Genomic DNA, 14004 nt, shown 5'->3' on the forward strand with positions numbered 1-14004 from the left:
CTTAGTCCCATGAAAAATATTTGAAATAAAGAAAAATAGATCTCTCTCCTTCATCAAAAGTGGAATTTCAAATGAAGCCATTATGGGTAGGATACATTGAATGGAGTTGAGGATATTTGGATCATTGCCAAGTGTTAGTTCTTTCTAATCACCCTGGGTTAGTCCTCCTGAGCTGTTACTGATGTTTATCTGTCTTTCTCTTCACTCACTCCTGAATTTGGATTCTAAAAGTACTACTATGTTTCCCCAACGTCATGCACCAGCAGTGAAGTATGTGGGAAGATGCGGAACCTATGTTGTCCTAAGACTAAACTGGATATTTGTAAATTAGAGATTGATAGCATTTAAGAATACACTTTCGTGAACTTAATTTGCATAAATGTTAATATTAAATAAGCATGCAAAATAAAATAAAATTGAAAAGCTGATATTAAACTTCTTAAACTGTCATAATAAAGGCAACTACAAAAGTATAATAGATTGCATTAATAATAATCATATAAAAATGCATATTCAAAATATATGCAACAGGTTCCAGGAGGTGAATACGTTCTATTAGGCTACACATATTTGCATATTATCTCCTGAAACCACCTATATGGTCTCCTAATTGATCTCACCAAATTCATCTTTGGATGGGGTCAATCCTTTTTTGATATAGGATCCGGAGCATATTTGAGCAACAGCCAATCATGCTTTCATTGAAGTTGTTTCATATACATGACATTCAAGGACCAAGATCAAAACTTGGAGACAATTTTGGACTTATTTACTATCTATGTGACAAGGAGCCTATTGCCCTTCTGAGCCTAATAGTCACCTATTAAACTCTCTGTCACTGTAATCTCTGTATCATTCCTGAGCAGTAAAATGAATGATCTTTTAAGTTCACACTCCTAAGAAGAGTTCATGATTTTAATAAAAAAATGGTAATATGATTACAATCTCATGGATTTTGAAATAGCAAAGTCTACCTACAATATAATTAATGCTACTTAAAACAAACAAATCAAAATCAACATGTGGTTCATAACACTGATAATTGTGTATCATTTTATTTTCCTTTGTTATTCACTGTGTGTGTTTGAAGGATTACCTGTTTACTCTAACTTCTTAGTGGTATTTTATAGCCTATGAGGAATCGCTCTTTTAGTATTAGTATTAGTAATGGTGATACAACTTCCAGAGATTTCTTCTGGATAATTATAGCAAAGTATTAATTACTAGTGAAAGGCAAAGATGTTAAATCAAAGCTATTGCAAACCTTATTTTGTCATCTATACAGGTAATTTAGACTTAGGCATCACCAAAATTAACAATTAAAGAAAAAACAAGCAAAGTGTTAAAATTAAAATAGCCAAGCATTAGTTTTCAGATTTTATTCTTTTCATCTCTTACTTGTTGGTTTGAGCTTGACTGTAAAGAGTGGAGAAAAGTAAATGGCATATTGATGAGTGCAAACCTTTGAAAAAATAACTCTTTAGCATCTGTGTTTATTTCTTCTTAGTTTTAGATCCTCTTCTTATATTAAACTATTCCATTCTCTCTGAGCACTATCCTTTCACTGTCAGCAAATATACCAATTACACTGCTTTCTGAAAAATTATGACACACAGAATGTATGCAAAATTTAAAGCAATCTCTATATTCGGCACACAAGTACATTGGGCTAGCTTCTTGATAATCTCTAAATACCCATATAACTAAATGAAATACTCATGGGGGCACATTAACACCTTAGGGTGCACATTAAAGGAACATTAGCTGAAATTATGAGCTTTGACAATGGCTATAATAGAGTACAAAGGACATATGAGGTCATGTGTAAATGGCCTCATAAGGTTTCTTTTTTTTCCTCATGTGTTAATAGTATATAATTATATAAATAATTAGTTCTTTCCTGAATTCTATTATATTTTCCACTGAGAAACTGTATTTAAATCCTGATTATCATGATTCTCTCAGTTAAAATGAAAAAATTACTTCACAGACATTTTCCTTTGAAATGATTTTTTTAGTAAGAAATGGGACTCTATTAACTGCCAGTTGTCCAGGTGGGTAGAATTTCGATGTTGGAATTCAATGGAAAAGATTCAATGGTTTAGGATGTCAGGTGAGATGAAGACTCCATTTTATTCATACCTCTAAGAAAGAACTTCAGAATGGGAGAAGTGTGTATGTTCCTTTTTTTCTCCTCACACGAAATACTGAGAGATGAACTATTTTAATATTATATGCTCTGGCGTGTCTGGGTGGTTCAGTCACTTAAGCATCCAACTCTTGGTTTCAACTCAGGTCATGATTTCACAATTTCATAAATTTGAGCCCGGCGTCAGGCTCTGTACTGCCAGTGTGGAGCCTGCTTGGGATCCTCTCTTTTTCCCTCTCTCTGCCCCTCCCCTGCTTGTGTGCTGTCTCTGTCTCTTTCAAAATAAATAAATAAACTTAAAAATAAGTTAAAATGAAATAAGATTAAACACCTAATAGTATATGATAATCAATGTATTACTTGGATTACTTTATGAGTTATATGCAAGCTTAGATCAAGCACACTTAAAAATTAAATTATATCTCTTTAGTTTTCCACTGTTAATTTATTGAGTATATATTTTAGTGATTTATAAGAATTCAAAATCTTAAAATTTATAGCACTGAAACTATAAACTTCAGTGAAAATGTGTGTGTGTGTGTGTGTGTGTGTGTGTGTGTACCAATGTAACATAAAGCTGATACACAGAAGAAAAATATGAAATATCTTACCTGGTTTTTCTATTGTAGTAGCTTTTACCTGCTTGACAACTTTTTCTTCTGTGATAGGAAAAAATTTTAACACAAGTAGGAAATTTAAATACATTACTATAATACAGTGACATAAGTCAACTTTGATATTTTGTATTCTCTTTGAAATAACACCAATACTGAGAAAAAGTTAGCTGTTTTTCCAAAAACACAGCAAGCTATATCTTCTATTCAAATTGGATGGAGCACAAAGAAAAAGTGCCCAGCTGCAGACATCCTTTGCAGCTATCCTACCATAAAAGTTTTCCTAATTGGAATCGTCCCCTAACCTGCCAATATACACCCTATTCCTTGCCTTCACTGTATTTCACTGTATTTATCTATGCAGGGGTTGTTTTGTTTTGTTTTGTTCTGTTTTTTTTTTTTTTAATAAAAAGCACATATACATTTTTAATAATTGAACTGGAACAGGAAGAAGCATTTTTTAATTTTTCTAGTGCAAAATACCTCCCTGGGAACCCAGGATTAGCCTAGGGACCCAAGGGTTTTTTTTGTTTTTTATTTGTGTGTGTGTGTGTTTTATCGTACAAAGCTGGGGAAGGGCAAAGTGGTACATTTATGGGATGTCTTCTGTTCTCTATGTTTTTATAGACATAATCAAAGAGACTTGGATCGGTATAGAGAGATTATTAAAATGATCTTATGTAAAATGGAACTTTTAAATAATTCAGCAGTGGGAATTAATCAATTAGAATGTTTCCCTGGGAAGCAGAATTTAGAATACGGATATTATCACTAAAATAAAAGAAAGGTGTGGCTGGAGGACAGTGTGCTTGCTGTATACTTGGAGACTAAACTCACTCTCTGTATTTCAGCTCAAAATGACTGACATTTGGGACAGTCAAGAAAATAGCAAGATTTTATTATTCATTAAATGAGAAGGTTCTAAGGTTCTGCTTATGTCAATATAGACAGTTATTCTTGGTTCCTCACACTACAGCTCTGCTTTGTCTACTCCTATAGCTTCTTTTGTTGGTGTGTCATGTATTTTAAAGCCTGAGCAAATGAAAGAAAATGGACTCAAACCCATTGTAAACAGTTTTCCTAAAGTAAAAATTTTAGAAGTATAAAGAAAATGTTTCCTAAGATATGCTTACAGAAAGTATGTTTTTACCTTATTAAAGATTTTGGCCTAACCACATTTACAACTTCGGGTAAACAATTCAGCCTGGAATGAAGGACAATAACTGAGGCTTGGGACTGCCTCAAAATTAAAGTCATATTTAATTAGTGTAAATGAAAACTTAAAAGTTTTTAGTCTTAAATAAAAAACAACACATTTGTTTTGGTAAATTCTGTGTCTCTCTTTCTGAGCAGAACACACTGGCTTACCTCTACTTTCTCCAAAATGTAAGGCCAGGGTTGAAAAAAAAGAAAGTGAGGCAAAGACGGAGGAAGGAAGGAGGAGAGGAAACAGGGAGAAATGTTGATTTCCTTTTCTTGGGGGTTTTGAAATGTAAGATGTCATGTTTGAATGAGCCGTTCTGAATTGTAAGTTTCCCAAGGACGTCTTGTCCCATGCAGAACAGAAGTAAACCATGGAGCCCATTCACCTCAGTGCTGGAGGTGATGATCTTACTCAGCTAAGTATCTGATGAGAAGGGATAGACTGTGTAGTTACTGTTACAGGTCAAGTCCTCAGTTCAAAAAATATGGTGGAGATGACTAAAATTGGAGATGTTCTAGAAGTTGGGTGACTTACGACTTGAATCATCCCTCAAAACTTTAGATTTGACATGAGACTCTTCATTCTGCTGAAACCAGAACATGGAGAGACAATTTTATACTATAGACACCACCTGCAAAATACCTGGTTTACCATGAGAAACAGTCTTTTCCGGTTTTGCTCTGTCTTGTTCTGAAAATAATAAAAATAAAATCTTTTCAGATGTTTAGAAGCTTTATAAATTAACATACGGTGATTTTTTTCTCTGTTCCATAGGCCAGTGATTTGTTTAGCAGAAAATAATAGACACATGTCGGAAATATGTCCACACAGAAAAAAAACTGTTTCTAAGTTTTCATGTCATTTTAGTTTAAGTGAAAAATTTAGTGGTTTTGGTTGCATGAAAACAATATAACAAGAATTCTTATTTACATTTAAGTACTTGTATTTTACAAAGGATAAGTTGTAACAAAGCATAAATACTAAAGCATAGATAGCAAATGCATTTTACTGGAAATATTTAAAATTTTCTTGTCAAAATTCTATGTAAGCATTATAGATAAAATTAATACATGTCCTATGTATTTGAGTTTTTTTCAGATGAAGTTCTAAAGGAAACATTTATATATAAAAAAACAGAATCAATTAAATTACCTGCAAAATTGTGTTATTTTCCAATAATAAATAAAAGTGAAATGGCATTAGGCCTAACTAGAAGTTTCCAATGGTTTCCGGTTTAAAAACAAAGGAAAATGCAAAATGTTTCCATCTGCTAACATTGAATTGCAGCAAAAAAAAATACAGTCGGAAAAATAAATCATAAGACAGTACTTAGGCATTCATAAGCCTTGATACATTAACAATATATTATTTATAAGAGCAATTAGGATCAAGCTTCTGATCAGTTGCTAGGTAAGTTTTGGTGAGAATTAAAAGGGTAATATAGTGTTGTATGTACATTTAAACTTGGATTCTTGAATTTGTTGACATTGAGGAAGCTTGCTATGCAATTTTTTTGTAGTGAAGAAATAGCTTCCATGGAGCCTGAGGGTTTTTTTTTTTTTAAACTTGCCTCAGGTCAGTGGTTAGTTGGTACCAGAGCTAGGACTTAAACACTAAATAGCAATGTAAACTTGGAAAGGTCACTCTGGTTTTAGGTCAATGTTACCTCTTCATAAAATAATCATTAGTCTGGGACAATTTCTTAGTGGAAGCACCCAAAGTTTTGAGTTAATCCGACATGGGCAGAATCCTAGCTCCAACATTTATTAGCTGGAAAACCTTGGAAAAATAAATTATTTTCTGAGTGGAGTCTATTGAGCTGTTTCCACACACATTAAATATGAATAATAATTGTCATGTTCCATGTGTTTCACAGCATTATAATGAAAATAAAAGTCCTAAGCTGTTCCTTAGCTCCTAACAGGTGTTTAATAAATTCTTGTCATTTTTCTCTTCAAATCCCAGTAGTCTGTGATTTTGTCATTGCTATGTCGTTGGAAATAAACCTACAAATTAAATATGATAATACTAGGGTTGAAGGACTCCCAGAAATGTCTCCTGAAACCTAGAGTATCTGCTGTGGTCCATTTAAAGCCATATTCTAGGTGTTTTTGCCTACAGAATATCCCCCTTCTCAGCTAATCCAGTGATATAAAACCATACTGAGCAACAGAGTAAGAAAAACAATAAGGCTCCGGGACACCCTGTAAATCTCCATTGGTGGGTGGTAAGCCTCTTTTAGTTCTAAGATGAAGGCAATATCAGCTTTGTATCTATTTAAGAATACAAATATTTTTTACCTGGTTTTGTTTCCTTTTTTACTTGTGACTCTAAAGGGAAACAAAAAGGCAGAAATTTTAAAATCTGAAAAAATAAACTAGAGCACAAATTCATTTTTAGAAATTATTTTATTCTGTTTACCGTTATTAAAAAGGCAGAATTTTACTAAAAATGATTTCAGTTTCCTGCTAGTTTGTTAGTGCTGGACTTTTTTTTTTAAGTTTATTTATTAATTTTGAGAGAAAGAGAGAGAGAGAGAGAGACAGAGAGTGAGTGTGTATGAACAGGAGAGGGGCAGAAAGAGAGGGAGAGAGAGAGAATCCCAAGCAGAATTCACACAGTCAGTGCAGAGCCTGACATAGGGCTTGACCCCACCGACCAAGGGATCATGACCTGAGCTGAAATCAAGAGTCAGGTGCTTGGGGCGCTTGGGTGGCTCAGTCAGTTTAGCGTCCAACTTTGGTCAGGTCATGATCTCACCGCTCGTGGGTTTGAGCCCCACGTCGGGCTCTGTGCTGACAGCTCAAAGCCTGGAGCCTGCTTTGGATTCTGTCTCCTTCTCTCTCTGCTCCTCCCCCCACTCGTGTTCTCTCTCTGTCGTTTTGTGTTCTCTCTCTGTCTGTCTCTCAAAAACAAATAAACATTAAAAAAAAAGGTCAGATGCTTAGCAAACTGAGTAACCCAGGCACCCCAGAGCTGGACTATTAAACACACAGTAGTTAATATCATGCCATGTACTTATCTGTCATTAAGTTGCTGCTACTGCTGATTGATTTCAATTCGAAAAATCTGTTTTCTCAAGATGATTATTGTGGAGTATAGTTTCAATGTCAGTATAAGGTAAATGATTTGATGGCGGAATAGGAAGAGTATCTTTGAAATATATCTAATTAAGTTCTTACGTGATTTAGAAATTTAGACAAGCAGAGTTATGGTTTGAATTGTACCCCACAAAAAGATATGTTGAAGTCCTAATCTGCCATATATCAGAATGTGACCTTATTTGGAAATAGAATTGTTGCAGATATGATTGGTTAAGTTAAGATGAGGTCATACTGGAATAAGGTGGGTCCTTCATCCAATCTGACAGGTGTCCTTATAAGGAGAGGATAAGAGACACCAAAGGAGACACAGGGAGAAGAAGGCTATGTAATGGTGGAGGCAGAGCTTAGAGTGATGGATCTATAAGCCAAGGAACCAGGACTGCTCACAACATCAAAAGCTAGAAGAGACAAGGAAAGATTCTCCTCTACATGTTTCAAAGGGAGCATGGCTCTGCTGACATCTCGACTTTGGACTTCAAGCCTCTAGATCTGTGAGAGAGTAAATTTTTGTTGTTTTAAGCCATCCAGTTTGTGATACTTTATTCCAGTTACCCAGGGAAACTAATAGATTTTGGTACCAGGAGATCAGGTGCTGCTGTAACAAATACATATAAATATGAAAGTGGTTTTGGAATTGGCTGATGAGAAGAGGCTGGAAGATTTTTGAGACACTTGATTAAAAAAAAAAAAAAAGCCTAGATTGCCTCGAAAAGGATATTGGCAGAAATACCAACATTAGAGTCTATTCTGCTGAGGACTTAGAATTGGTAAGAGCTAGGAAGAAAGCTTCTGATAATTTAGAAAATATGTATATCATCATCAAATACATATATCAAAAAAATGTTGCTAGAAATAGGAACATTAAATGTGCTCCTGGTAAGGTCCCAGAAGGAAATGAGGAACATGCTATTGGATATACTTCAGGGGTGATCTTTGATATAAAATGGCAGACAGCTTGGCTGAATTGTGTTCCTCAAATAGAGTAAGTGAAACTGTGCCCCCTGGGGTTAATGAAGTTGAAACTAGGAGAAGGTTTAAAGTTTGTTTTTCAGAGAACGGTTTCCTTCTAGTTAGCTATTGTGTCTTTTCAGACTCCACTAACAAATACACTAGCTGTCTCCACAGAGGTCTGGACTCAAGGTCAACTTACATGATTCTCACCTATGAACAAACAAGGCTCTGAATTCCTTACCTGAGAAAACAAGCCTAAGACCCCATCCAGGTTAAAGCAGCTCTCAGAGCATGTCCATAGCCCCTTCTTCTTGTCCTAAGGTAACCTCCTGACATCAGGGGCTGAATTTTGTCTTGTTCTGGTGTTAAGTCCCCACCCCAGAGTGAACATAAGATGGATGTTACATAAATGTTTGCCTGGTTCACATGCTCCAGCATTCCTCATGAATAATCATAAGTTCCCCACCCCTTTCACTAATATGTATGTAATCTCCTACCCTGAATCTCCCCTTTAAAAATCCCCACTCCTTAACAGGGAACCTGGGAGATGGTCTTTGGACATCAGTTCAAGGTTGAATGAAGCAACCTTTTCTTTCCAAAGAACATCTGTATTGGCTTTCAAGCAGTGAGCAGCCAAACTAGGGTTTAAGTAACAGAGGTAGAATTTATAAGTGAAGAACATGGTTTAGCTGAAGAAATTTCCAATTAAAGTGTGGAAGGTGCAGCCCTATTTCTCCTTGCTGCACATAATAAAATGTGAGAGAGAAGATAAATTGAGGAGTGAATTGTTAATCAAAAAGAACCAGCACTTGATGATTTGGAAAATTCTCAACCTATCGAGATAGTGTGCCTTGGATACAGAGCAAAGAGAGTGGCCAGACAAACCTGCAGGTCCAATCTACCCACCTAAGCAGAAGGTAGGAACAGAGATGTAGTTATGAGGGAAGATCTGCAGAGGACACTCTTTGTCCAGTGACATGGACCCTCATGAATTGAATGCAGAACTGGTCATGTTTGTGAGAATTCTATACAAATAAAAACAATGCTGGCCTGGACAGGAATGGGCACACAGAGAAAAAAAACTCTAAGAGAAGAGCCATGGATTCAAAGACCTGGGCTGATGGGAACTCCTTGGGTAGAGAGGGCAGGGCTGCCAGCTGGGAGGCTCTATAGAACGGCAGAGCTAGCACCCAAGCAGGCCTAGAGGACACAGTACTCAGTCAAAGAAGATATCAGATCCTGACATCTAATGGAATTTTTCCTGCTATGATTTGGATTTATTTGGGACGCATAACCCCTTCTTTTCCTTTTAGTTTTTTCCCTTTTGAAATGGGAATTTCTATCTTAGCCTGTTCCACTATTTTATTTTGGAGGCAGATAATTTGTCTTCTGTTTTCACAGATGGAGAGAAATTTTCTGCGAGAAGAATCATACCCTGGGTTTCACCCATAAATGCTTAAGATAATGAGATGTGGGACTTTGAATTGATGAATTTTGGACTTAGTTGTTGCTAAAATGGTTGTGACTTTTACGGATGTTGGAATGAGGTGAATGTATTTTGCTACATCTGAAGGACATGCATTTTGGGGGGGTAAGAAGATTGGCCTTTATGGGTTGAATTGTGCTCCCCCCAAAAGATAGGCTGAAGTCCCAATCCCCAGTACCTCATAATGTGACCTTACTTGGAAATAGGGTCTTTACAGGTGGAATTAGTGAAGATGTAGTTCTATGGGAGTATGGTGGCTCCTTAATCTAATATGTCTGGTGTCCTTACAAGAAGAGGAGAAAAGACAGAGATAAAGACACAAAGGAAGAAGATGCCCATGGGATGACACAGGCTCAGATTAGAATAATGCAACTTCAAGCCAAGGAACACCAAGCATTGCTCACAAACACCAGAAGCCAGGAGAAGCAAGAAAAGGTCCTTCTGGGTTCAAGAGAAGCATGGCCCTGACTACACCTTGATTTCAGACCTGTACCTTCCAGAACTGTGGGAAAATAAATTTCTGCTGTACTAAGATACTTAGTTTGTGGTATTTTATTACAGCAGCCTTATAACACTAATAGTCGGCAAACATGAACAAAAGTTTTAATTGTTTTGAGAATCAGATTGTTGTGTATTCTTTATAAAAAGTCTGCTGCTTACTGTAGCCCTCAGAAATGTTCATCGGACTTAGAAGAGTGAGGGGAGCTGTTTTTCTGGCAGGATGTCTGTGTCCTAGAATAAACAGCAAAAATAGAATAAATAGCAAAAATTGACTCAATTAGTCAATTGTTTCTTCTGTTGGTGGGAATGCAAACTAGTGCAGCCACTCTACAGTGTGGAGGTTCCTCAAAAAATTAAAAATAGGATTACCCTATGACCCAGCAATTGCACTAATAAGAATTTACCCAAAGGATACATAAGTGCTGATTTAAACCCCAATGTTTATAGCAGCACTATCAACAACAGCCAAATTATGGAAAGAACTCAAATGTCTATCAACTGATAAATGGATAAAGAAGATGAGCTCTCTCTGTCTCTCTGTCTCTCTGTCTCTCTCTCTCTATATATATAGATAGATAGATCTAATATATATATATATATATATATATATATATATATATATATATATATAATGGATATTGTATGGAATACTACTCGGCAATAAAAAAGAATGAAATCTTGCCATTTGCAACAATGTGGATGGAACTGGAGGGTATTATGGTAAGCAAAATAAGTCAGTCAGAGAAAGACAGATATCATACGATTTCACTCATATGTGGAATTTGAGAAACTTAACAGATGACCATAGGGGAAACAAAGCAAAAATAAGATAAAAACAGAGAGGGAGGCAAATCATAAGGGACTCTTAAATACAGAACAAACTGAAGTTTGATGAGGGTAAGGGGTTGGGAGGGTGAGGAAAATGGACGATGGGCATTGAGGAGGGTACTTGTTGGGATGAGCACTGGGTGTTGTATGAATAATGAGAATCTACTCCTGAAGCCAAGACTACATTGTATGTTAGCTAACTTGAGAATAAATTTAATTAATTAATTAATTAATTATATAATTTATATAATTTATAAATATATATAAATAAGTATATAAATTATAAAATTTATATAATTATTTATATATAATAAATAATAATAAATAAAATTATTAATTAATTAATTAAACCATATCAATTTCTCAGCACTTTCTCCATTGTAAGTACAATCTTTTCTAGGAAGAAGTGGAATAGATAAATATGCTTTATGTTTGTCTTATTTTAAAGAGTTAATGAAAGATAACATTTTTGTATAATATTTGCACTAGGACACATTAGCAAAGGAGTAATATGATATTCTTTTTTTTTTTAATTTTTTTTTCAACGTTTTTTATTTATTTTTGGGACAGAGAGAGACAGAGCATGAACGGGGGAGGGGCAGAGAGAGAGAGGGAGACACAGAATCGGAAACAGGCTCCAGGCTCCGAGCCATCAGCCCAGAGCCTGATGCAGGGCTCGAACTCATGGACCACGAGATGGTGACCTGGCTGAAGTCGGAAGCTTAACCGACTGCGCCACCCAGGCGCCCCTGATATTCTTTATAAATATGGAATGCAAGTATGAGTCTATATATAAAATATACATACCTGGTTTCTCTTCTTTTTTTACTTGTGGCTCTAAAAATATAGAAGATTAATAATGATGATTATACAAAGATATTTATTTCCTGTACTTAGACATATTTCTTTTACATTTTATTCATTGTTTTTTAATCTGTCATATTAGTTTTCTTCTTTTTATGAATGCAGCAAATTGATACAAACAGACAAATAAAGGTTCCTTATTATCAATCACAGCATGAATTATTTTAAGACAGAATGAAAATGTGAACTAAGATTTTTATGAGAAGTTAACAAGAGGTATTGCTTTGTATCTTCAGTGAACAAAGGATGAGAGAAAAGTTTAGCATAGCATATTCTCAGAAACACAGAGGATATTAAAAATACAAAGGATATTAGAAATACAAGGATATTAAGCACATTGTCTACACAAAGTAGTTAAGCCTTTGATTTTAAGCAAAATACTCAACTATGAAGTCAGAGGATGAGTAAAAGCATATGTTTAAGATTTGTTTCATTTATTTATTTTTTGGCATGCACATGACATACGTGGAGGCTTAGGCTTGACTTCTTTGCCTAGAAAAAGTTTAAAAATTATTAGAGAATGAGTCATTCAATTGTTATTGAATTGACCTCAAATGTGATAGAATATTACATATTTGAAAATCTAAATAAAACTACATACTCCAACTATTGTTCTTTTTTAAAATTCTACAGGATATGTAATTTACTATCCACACAAAATCCCTAATTGAAAAAATTATTTTTAAGTAATGAAACTTTAATTTCATTGCACCATTAAAAAATAATTTGCTCACAAATTTTGTTATCAATGTTAACTTTTTAGTCTAATATTAAGATAGAGCACATAATTTTATTTTGAGAAATTACTTTTATTTAACCCTTTATTGTTGAAAATAAAAAAAAATTAGACTTATTGTTTTCATTTCCATTAATACTATTAATGTTATCTGTCCTAGTATAATACATTAAAAATGACTGCTACTGAATTTGGAACTCCAAATGACTAAAAATACATTACAGGCTTTTATTGCATATTGGATCCCTAGTGTAAGGATTGACAAGTTTTCTATGAAAGATCAGGTAGTATATATTTTTGGCTTTGGGCCATATGATCTCGGCACAACTCTACAGTTCTGCTCTTGTAACACAGAAATAGACATAAATAATTGAATGAATAGGCATGGCTGTATTCCAATAAAACTTTATTTACAGAAAAGACTGGTAATCAATCTATAGACCATTGTTTGTCAACCTCTGCCTTATCCATAGTCAGTTTCAATTTTCTTTATTTTTTATCTCAACAAAGATTTTGACAGTAAATAACACCTACCGTAAAACACCTTCCCTTACAAATTTCATCCAGTACCTTTCCATCATTGTTTAACTCAGCTTCCTAGGAATGTCACCTTTGTTATGCTTTTTACACTTCCTGACGCCCATTTAATCATAAATTCACTAAAATCTAGCTTTTATTCCCACCATTTTGTTTATCAGGTCTCTGATAAATAAATCAATCCCCCCCTTCTTGCCAGTACCAATGGATATAATTAACTATATTGATCACTTTTTCCTTTTTAAATTCCTGTTCACTTGATTTCTGATTCGTCCACTTAAAATTACAGAAAACAGACAAAATACACAAAACACTGGCTTTAGAGATATTGAACATAGACAACAAAGGACTGATTTTTAAGTGGTGGGAAACAAATGAGGTGTGTCCTATGATTGTCTCAGCTTAGACTTAAGTGAATTATAAGGTCTTAATGCAGAATGGAGCTGAATTGAGGAGATGGAGCTGGGAGTCTGGAAAGACCAAGACAGCTAGAGATCACAGGTCAGAATCACATAAAGTAGAGCACTGCAGAGAGAGTAAGAAAGAGAGAGAAAAAGAGATAAAGCAAGTTCTAGGGATTTGTGGAAGGCCCTCTTAAATCTTCAGATGAGCGCGAGCCAGCATAAGCACACGAGTAACATACCTGAGACCAGGGCAAGAAACAATGGAAACAATACCATAGTTCTCTATAGTAAGCATTAAAGTTGGATAGTGTCAGTCTTCCAAGTTTGATATTGTACTTCAGTATTGTGTTGGCTATTTTGAGTCTTTTTCCATTCCATATAAATTTTAGAGCCAGTTTGTCAACATTCACAAAATAACTTGCTAGGATTTTGATTGAAATTTCACTATTTTATAGATCGAGTTGGAAGCAACTGCCATCTTAACAAAATTAATCTTCTACTTCCCAAGCATGCAATATCTCACCATTTATGCAGAGAGTTTGATTTTTTAAATTTTTTTCCATCAGAGTTTTGTTTCCTTCAATTTTTATTTGGCTAACTTCTACACAGGGCTCAGCTCAGCTATC

At 34.9% G+C, this 14004-nt stretch overlaps 1 protein-coding gene and 1 long non-coding RNA gene across 3 annotated transcripts in view; one reads left to right on the forward strand and one right to left on the reverse strand.

Moving 5' to 3' along the window:
* Positions 1-14004, reverse strand: part of TRDN (triadin) — a 394142-nt gene that overhangs the window by 35808 nt on the left and 344330 nt on the right. The window contains exons 25-30 of the mRNA XM_042939743.1: positions 12167-12193; positions 11645-11674; positions 6268-6297; positions 4610-4657; positions 2761-2808; positions 1399-1416 (exon numbers count right to left, since the gene is read on the reverse strand). Of these exons, the coding sequence (XP_042795677.1) occupies positions 1399-1416; positions 2761-2808; positions 4610-4657; positions 6268-6297; positions 11645-11674; positions 12167-12193 (201 nt within the window). The remainder of the gene's footprint in view (positions 1-1398; positions 1417-2760; positions 2809-4609; positions 4658-6267; positions 6298-11644; positions 11675-12166; positions 12194-14004) is intronic.
* Positions 1-14004, forward strand: part of LOC122220351 — a 66544-nt gene that overhangs the window by 419 nt on the left and 52121 nt on the right. The window lies entirely within an intron of this gene.

This window comes from Panthera leo, chromosome B2 (genome assembly GCF_018350215.1).
Source record: "Panthera leo isolate Ple1 chromosome B2, P.leo_Ple1_pat1.1, whole genome shotgun sequence".
Taxonomy (NCBI): domain Eukaryota; kingdom Metazoa; phylum Chordata; class Mammalia; order Carnivora; family Felidae; genus Panthera; species Panthera leo.